At 48.0% G+C, this 8,656-nt stretch overlaps 1 protein-coding gene across 1 annotated transcript; it reads right to left on the reverse strand.

The window, feature by feature from the left end:
- Window positions 1-1,263: 1,263 nt before the first annotated feature.
- On the reverse strand, window positions 1,264-5,960 carry RPL19 (ribosomal protein L19). The gene is made up of 6 exons (XM_047758184.1): window positions 5,884-5,960; window positions 4,840-4,946; window positions 3,402-3,524; window positions 2,410-2,530; window positions 1,688-1,798; window positions 1,264-1,459 (listed from the first exon to the last, which is right to left on the reverse strand). Exons 1-6 carry the CDS (start codon window positions 5,886-5,888, stop codon window positions 1,336-1,338), a joined length of 591 nt encoding a protein of 196 aa, XP_047614140.1. The 5' UTR covers window positions 5,889-5,960; the 3' UTR covers window positions 1,264-1,335.
- Window positions 5,961-8,656: the final 2,696 nt, after the last annotated feature.

Below are 8,656 nucleotides of genomic sequence, written 5' to 3' on the forward strand. Positions count from 1 at the left end.
CTGTTATGTGCCTTTATTCCAGTTTCTGCTGAGAAAGCCATCTTTTTTGTTGGCTGCTCCCAAGGCACATGGCAGGTCAAACCCACACCACAGCACTAACAGCTGCTGGATTCTTCACCTGCTAAACCACTAGGGAACTCCCTCCTGTGAGTCATTTTCTATGGTTATAAATAAAAAAACAAGTCTTATTAGGATCAGAAAGAAAAAAGGTTTAGGGAGTTCCCGTTGTGGCACAGTGGTAATGAACCACTTTGTCCACAAGGACGAAGGTTTGATGCCTGGCCTTGCTCAGTGGGTTAAGGATTTGGTGTTGCCAGTAGATCACAACTGCAGTTCAAATCTGAACCCTGGCCCAGGAACTCCATATGCCAAGGAAAGGCCAAAAGAAGAGAAAAAAAACAAAGACAGCTTAGGCAGCAGTCTTCAGTTGAAGTCCAGGCACCACTGCTCCTGGACTGGTGGTGGTTCAAACCCCCAGTGTCCTGGAGTTCCAAGGGGGTAGACCTTCACCTTGAACCTCAAGCTTGCAACTGAGAAGTATAAACATACTATTTTCTGCTGTCTTTAAACAATGGGACAACTTACATAGCAACTACTGCACATCTGAGACCACTCACGCTCTGCCCTAAGGGGCAATTTTGAAGCACAGTATTTTAGGTTTGGGTAGAAGCCATCCGTCCCTTCTCTTCAAACAGGCCCCATACCCTGGAGATGGAGGGGGTATGAGCCTGGCCAGAAGCCAGGAGCCAAGGAAGCAATGAAACAGGAACCCAGGGAAAGGCCTCTAACCGGGTTTGGTTCTGGTCCTGTAAATAGTGAAGACCCACCAAGCAGCCAGAAACTTTGGAAGTGAAGAGGTAGGCAGATGAAGGCTTAACTTTTTGTTTTTGTCTCTTCTAAGGCCGCTCCGGCGGCATATGGAGGTTCCCAGGCCAGGGTCAAATCAGAGCTGTAGCCGCTGGCCTCCGCGCTCCGCCAAAGCCACAGCAACGCCAGATCCGAGCCGCGTCTGCAACCTACACCACAGCTCATGGCAGCTTAAGTGGATCCTTAACCCACTGAGCGAGGCCAGGGATCAAACCTGCAACCTCGTAGTTCTTAGTCGGATTTGTTAACCACTGAGCCACGACGGGAACTCTTGATTGTTTTTCCGGCCACAGTGTGCAGTGGCTTGATGTGGGATCTCTGCTCCCAGACCCAGGGATTGAACCCCGGGCCGCAGTGGTGAAAGCACCTAGTCCTAGACACTAGACCACCACAGAATTCCCAAGGCTCATTTTTATTGAATCTATGTAACTGCCAAGGCCACTATGTACAGAGAGGAGGGGGAGAACTTTATTTCTTGGTCTCTTCCTCCTTGGACAGAGTCTTGATGATTTCCTCCTTCTTGGCCTGGAGTCGCTCTTCACGGCGCTTGCGTGCTTCCTTGGTCTTAGACCTGCGGGCCTCAGCCTGGTCCCTGGGTAATGAAAGACAGAAGACGGGTGAGCTGCTGGGGACACCAAGAGCTCCTGCTTCAAATAACCTCACGCTACCTTGACCCCGGGAGCAGCAGGCGGTGTTCGGGTGTGGGTACAGCAGGAGGATCACACAGCTGTACTCTGGACAGACTGCGTCTAATTGGACGTTTTCAGGGTCTCAGAACCTGACGCAAAGAACACAGGGGCCAATTCCTAAAGAAACTTACGCCAGAAGCTTCTTGCGAGCCTTGTCTGCCTTCAGCTTGTGGATGTGCTCCATGAGAATCCGCTTGTTTTTGAACACATTCCCCTTCACTTTCAGGTACAGACTGTGATACCTGCCGGGTGCAAGGATGGGGTTCTGCTCAGCAATTGGATCAACACAGACTGGCCCCTGGGATCTGCTTTCTACACAAGGCACCGAGGGTCCCTTTCCTCTCCTCTTGTTGCAGGGACGCCTTTCTCCCAAACCAAGACTTTTGGTGCAGTTTTTAGACAGAAGAGCTGGCCTGCAGAGACTCGATTCTTGGGCTATCCTTTTTTTTTTTTTCCGGTCTTTTTGCCATTTCTTGGGCCGCTCCTGCAGCATATGGAGGTTCCCAGGCTAGGGGTCGAATCGGAGCTGTAGCCGCTGGCCTACGCCAGAGCCACAGCAACGTGGGATCCGGAGCCACGTCTGTGACCTACACCGCAGCTCACAGCAATGCTGGAACCTTAACTGAGCAAGGCCAGGGCTCGAACCCACAACCTCATGGTTCCTAACCAGATTTGTTAACCACTGAGCCACGATGGGAACTCCACTTGGGCTATCCTGATGGTGAACAAGTGAGGAAAACCAGGACAGAATGGAAAAGCCTAAGAGACAGAGGGCTCCCTCCCAAGGCCAATGAGACGGAGCTTGCATCCCTGCGGAAGAACAAGCCATCAAAGCCCAAGGCAAAGTACTCACATGTGGCGGTCAATCTTCTTAGATTCACGGTATCTTCTGAGCAGCCGGCGCAGAATTCTCATCCTCCTCATCCAAGTTACCTTCTCAGGCATTCGAGCATTGGCAGTACCCTTCCGCTTACCTACAAGGAAGCTGAGTCAGGCCCACTCTAGTGCATCTGGGTGACCAGAGCCAGCTGAGAGTTCCAGGGACGGCTACCAATTCTCTGGGATACTTTATAACTCAATGGGTCATGTGCCAAGAGTTGTACCTCATTTTAAGGAGCATTATTTCCATTTTACACATGATGATTCCAAGTATCTAATTTCTTTCATTTACTCAATTTTTAAGAAACCACAAATAAGGCAATTATTCCTCAGTCACTTTGCACAGAATGTGGATGACAGGGTAGGTATCAAGACAGTGTGGTAAACCAGGACTCAAAAGGTGGTATGAGTTCCTGTCACGGCACAGCGGAAACAAATCTGACCAGCACCCATGAGGACACATGTTCGATCTGTGGCGACACTCAGTAGGTTAAGGAAATAGCGTTGCTGCAAGAGCTGTGGTGTAGATCACAAACGTGGCTTAGATCTGGCATTGCTGTGGCTCTGGCGTACACCAGCAGCTACAGTTCTGATTCAACCCATAGCCTGGGAACCTCCATATGCCGTGGGTACGGCCCTAAAAAAAAAAAAAAAAAAAGTAAAAAGTAAAAAAAAGGGTGGTGTGTATGACTTTCATCTTCCTCGATCAATCATCCTGAGCCGAGAAAGGGCTTTTAGGATTTATTGGACAACATTTTCCAAGTATCCAGAAGAATCCTTGGCAGATAAAGGTGACCTCTTTCTACCAATACTTTCGACACCAACACCAGTTGTCAACTTTCTGCTTTGCAGACAGAGAAACACCAAGTATCAGAGTAAGAAAACACTCAAAATGAGTCAGAATGGGAAATCGAGACTTAATCATCTATCATTCCTAAGTCTAAGTAAAGGGAAGAACACACTTACCGATGCCCATATGCCTGCCCTTCCGGCGGGCCAGGGTGTTTTTCCGGCATCGAGCCCGGGAATGGACAGTCACAGGCTTCCGGATGATCAGCCCATCTTTGATCAGCTTCCGGATCTGCTGACCTGGGAAACCACAATGTATCTGGTCAGTCACCTGGGGGCTGCCTGGCCTCAAGCACACCAGTCCCAAGCCAGGACACAAACAAGAGGCCAGAGATACCACTCACATCCCTGGTTTCAAAAGCAGTAGAAATAGGGGAACCTCTGTTTCTTAAAATACATAAGAATTTCATCCATCGAGAGTATTTTATAGCAAACTCTCTCTATATTTGGGGAGGGGTGATTAAAATAGTATACAAATACAGCCTAGTCCTTCAAATCCTGTCTCAGCTGTTAGCTACCAGCCTAAAATAAGGTGAGGAAGTTTTGAACACTCATTACACCACCACAAACCCAAACAGGTTAAAAATTTCTCTGATGGTGACAAAGATTCCTGCTTGACCCAACCTTTGTCAGGCTTCCGAGCTTTCTAGGCCCATCCTTACAGTTCCTTTGTAAATTCTCGTTTTGGAAAGAACCCCGCTTAAGTTAGTTAACCAGAAACCCCTATCCTGATTTCAGGAAGAATCCTTTTTTTTTAGGTCAGTTTAGTCAGAATCCCCCTTACCTCTGTTTCTTCTTAGTAATTTTCCTCCCACTGACCCCTACACTGTGCTCCTTGGCTGTCAATCCCTACTTGCTCATGCTACCTTCTGATTTGAGCCCAATCTCTCCCCCTCACTGTAAAATCCCACTGCACTGGTCCCCGTATAACTATTTCAATGGTCCCGAATAAAATCTGCCTTGCCATCATCCCCCCCCCCCAATATGGCTGCTCCCATGGCATATGGAAGTTCCCGGGCCAGAGATCAAACCTGAGCCGCAGCTGTAACTTATGGCATAGCTGTGGCAATGCGGGTTAAGACCCGCTGTGCTACATAGGAACCCTATTTATGGAAGTACTGTGGTATGCTAATGTTATCTGCAGGACTGACATTGTCTAACTACTTTGAGTAATTATGTACAAACATGCCTCTGTTCTGAGGCCCAGGCCTTCCCAATTCATCCCTAACCCCCAGTCCTCCAGTTTGCTTCTTCACAAACCCTTCACATAGCTATACAACAGAACATCCATTCTAACCGTATTTACTAATATAATACTGGGTAGTTCCATTAACCTCCATTCTCTCATTCTGGCAAATGGCAGGAAGAGAAGAACCCCTGGCATTTCCTATTTCTCTGATTCCTTCCATTTCCTAAGGATGCCCACCCCCCAATGTCTGACTTATGAGGTCTCCTAAATCTGCACAATCAAGTTAACACAATTGTGCCACCTTTCATCCCTCAAGGGTTGAGCAGGTGATAGGGCAAAGAAAGGTCGCAGAACCCAAGAACTCACGGGAGTTGGCGTTGGCGATTTCATTAGTCTCATTGGGGTCCAGCCAGACTTTCTTTTTGCCACAGCGGAGGACACTGGAGGCAAGCCTCTTCTGAAGCCTGAGCATACTGTAACAAACAGAAAACACTATCAGGCCCTGGAAACCATTCCTGGGCAAGGAGCATCCCCAGCAAGACCTGCCCTCCAAAGCCTTCTAATGTGAAATATACCACAGGATATGGATGTATGTGCATTTAGTACTAAGGACAAACATATCTCTCCCGCCCCAGGCTTTTGCCACCCACAACGGCACCTCCAGATTAAAAATCTCCCCTGTATCCAGATTTTTGTTAACGCCTTGGCAACTACCCATCCCATAATGTAGACAAAGCCCAAGCTACATCTTGACGTATTTGCGCCTCAGTTTTCTCCTCTGGAAAATAAGATGAACGGATGAAACTGAAATTTATAGAGAGAGCTAATACTCTAACATGCACCAGTGAAAATGAATTTATTTAACGCGAAGAATCTGAGGCCAGCGGAGCCGATTCGCTAGTCAGTCTTCTGATTCCTGGGCTCGTTTTTCTCATCTTATCACAGTAATATACTAGCCTTAAGGATTTTCTTATGATGGCTCTACCGAACAAAAGGCATCAAAGAACCAGGGTTTGCTTCATCCCGGACAGTCGGAGGCTCGAGACCTACGCGAGGCCCGTCCTACGTCACATGCAAGTAGACATTGGCTCGGAACCACAGATTGACCCAGCGAGTAAGCAAGCCATAGCCCGGTCCCCGCCACCGCCTCTCTTCTGCCCGCAGGGGTAGCCTCGGACACGTGTGGGGCGCAGGGCTCGCCCTTCTTTCTGCGTAAGAGTGCCCAGGACGCTCTCCCACCCCCATCCTCTCCAGGCCAAGAGCTAGTGTGCTCCGGCCTACCCTAAGCTCCGAGACCGGCCGTTTCAGGGCCGTCTCCACCTCAACTCTCCCACCAGGGGCTGAGGTATCGAGCCGTCGAGTGCCCTGGCAGCCGGAATCAACCAAAATCGGAGGCCCTGGTGCCCTTACCTCATGGCTGCGGCCGCAGCGGCGAAAGGAAAGAACTTGCTCTCGCCAGGCTCCTCCCATTATCTGTGCAGGGGAGAGCTCATCCCTGGCTCCGCTTTCGCCCGTATTCCCCTCCAGTCTTTTCATCTTCTGCCACCCTAAACGTACTTATATCTTCTGTAAAGACCCGGGATACTCGAAGCCTAATATCAGAAATCGGTTTTAAACTTAAAAACATAGAAAATATACCCCTTCGGCATGGCAAAGTGGTATAGTCCGACTTCCTATTAGGCATGCGTGGCAAGGGTGTCTGGTCACGTGGATGGCGGAAGCCGGAAGTCAGCTGGGTTGCGCAGGCGGGTTGAGGGAATTTTGCTAGAGTGGCCCGTTTCTCGCAGTCGCGTTGGGTTCTTTGGGTGTTTTATTGGCGCGGGGCGGGTGTGGAAGGTGAAGCAAGAGAGAATAATGAGGGCGGATTTCAGACAAAAGCAGCCCTGTATTCACTCTCTTAATTATTGGGAGCCCCTGGAGGTCAGAATAAACCACCAAAGATACTAGCTGATGTTTTTGCACCCCTATGGTCCTTGATCTCTTAGTGCCTCAGTTTCCTTCTCCGTATAGTGTACGTGATATATCCGTTGTTCAGTTGTGAAAATCGCATGAGTTAACGTTTGCAGCTTGCGAAGGCAGGCATTAAGACCAGCTCCTCTTTAAAAATAAATAAATAAAAAGGCACGCTCCTTACGACAGGAACCAGTCTTTTGTTTGGCTCATACTGTATGCCAGCAGCCATGGAACTTTGCACATAGTAAGCACTTGAGAAATAAGGAGCGAATGAATAGCTGTGAAAGTCTTAAACCTGGTTGCTAGAACCTCTCATAGTTCTTTCCTCTTGCTCTGGAGTTCCCAATGCAAAAACCTAAAGAAGTGCAACTAGAGATTATCGTACTAAGTCAGAAAGACAAAAACCTTATAATATCACTCATATGTGGAATCTAAAATATGGCACAAATGGGAGATCCCCATTGTGGCTCAGTATCCATGGGGACGCTGGTTAGATCCCTGGCCCCACTCAGTGGGTTAGGGATACAGTGTTGCCGAGAGCTGTGGTGTAGGTCCCAGTCCGCGCTCAGATCTGGTGTTGCTGTAGCTGTGATGTAGACTGGTGGCAGCTGCAGCTCAGATTCCACCGGAGCCTGGGAATCTCCACATGCCACAGGTAGAGACCATAAAAAAGGCAAAATAAATAAATAAAATATAGTGCAAATGAATCTATCTACAAAACAGAGACTCACAGAGAACAGACTTGTGGTTGCCACGGGGCGGGGGATGGGGGAAATGGACTAGGAGTTTGGAATTAGTAGATGCAAACCATGGCATTTAGAATGGATAAACAAGGCGTTTCCGTCTTGGCTCAGAAGAAACGAATCTGACTAGTATCCATGAGGATGCAGGTTCCATCCCTAGACTCGCTCAGTGGGTTAAGGATCCATCTGGCATTACTGTGAACTGTGGCTCAGATCTTGCATTGCTGAGGCTGTGGTGTAGGCCCCCTGCTTCAATTCTGATTGGATCCCTAGTCTGAGAACCTCCATATGCTGCGGATGCAGCCCTAAAAGACAAAAAAAAAAAAAAAAAAAGAATGGATAAACAAGGTCTTATTGTATAGCACAGGGAACTATATTCAATCTCCTGGGATAGACCACTATGAAAAATAATATGTATACATATATATATTATTTATCTTTCTAGGGCCGCACCCATGGCATATGGAGATTCCCAGGCTAGGGGTCTAATCGGAGCTGTAGCTGTGGACCTACGCCACGGCCACAGCAATGCAGGATCCCAGACGTGTCTGTGACCTACACCACAGCTCACAGCAACGCCAGATCCTTAACTAACTGAGAGGGGCCAAGGATGGAACCCGAAACCTTATAGTTCTAGTCAGATTCATTTCCACTGCGCCACGGGGACACCCTTTTTGTTTTGTTTTTCTAGGGTAAAATAATATTTAAAAATGTGTAATATGTATGACAGAGTCACTTTGCTGAGTACAGCAGAAACTGGCAAAACATTGTATCAACTATATATATATTTTTAAAAAACTAAGAATATTCTGGGGCTCAAGAAACACAGATCTGAGTTCTGCCTCCATCTCCTGGCTTTACTTCAGCTGATAACCCCGTATCTATCATCTGAACTTTCCTGGCTGCTAAATAGAGCTTAGAAGATCAAAGAGAGGGAAAGAAAGCAAAATGTATGCCCCTTTCTCACAACAACGCAATTAGTGTCATGGTCATTTTACAGCTGACTGAAGTAGCAGAGATTGAAAATCCAGGTCCTTCTGATTACAAACCCCATGAGTTCTTTCATGCCAGGCTTGCTTGTGCACAGGGGGAAGATGGGAGCCCTGCTCAGAGATGGATCTGTTCATGGAACAATACTAATATGCTTCATCTTCACTCTAGGTCAAGGTGATGTGACCAGAGAAAGGACTAAGGCTGGCCATCACTTGTTGCAGAACCCAGGGTGAGGAGTAGTCAGAGTATTCCACAGCCTCCCCTCCAGCAGAAGACAGCAGGTTGGTTTGTTTTAGGTTCCCTGAACCTAGGCAATTCTCTCTTCTACTCATCTCTCCTCTTGTGGAGCAGGGGAAAGGGTAGAGTAGGGGAGGTAATAGGTCCTCCTATTATGACTGACAGCTGCACAGCACCTTACAGCGTCTCCAAACACCCCAGCAACTCATCATTTAATTTCATTCTCCTTCCTCCCAATAATCCCAAGCGACAAAGTA

Source organism: Phacochoerus africanus, chromosome 14 (assembly GCF_016906955.1).
Source record: "Phacochoerus africanus isolate WHEZ1 chromosome 14, ROS_Pafr_v1, whole genome shotgun sequence".
In the NCBI taxonomy this organism is placed as follows: domain Eukaryota; kingdom Metazoa; phylum Chordata; class Mammalia; order Artiodactyla; family Suidae; genus Phacochoerus; species Phacochoerus africanus.

Bases quoted from the DNA above. Each gene is read 5' to 3' on its own strand.
- RPL19 (XM_047758184.1), bottom strand. The intron at 3,525-4,839 runs GTGAGTTCTTGG...GTGGTTTCCCAG, and splicing joins AATCGCCAACGCCAACTCCC to GTCAGCAGATCCGGAAGCTG. The intron at 1,799-2,409 runs GTGAGTACTTTG...TGCACCCGGCAG, and splicing joins AAGAAGATTGACCGCCACAT to GTATCACAGTCTGTACCTGA.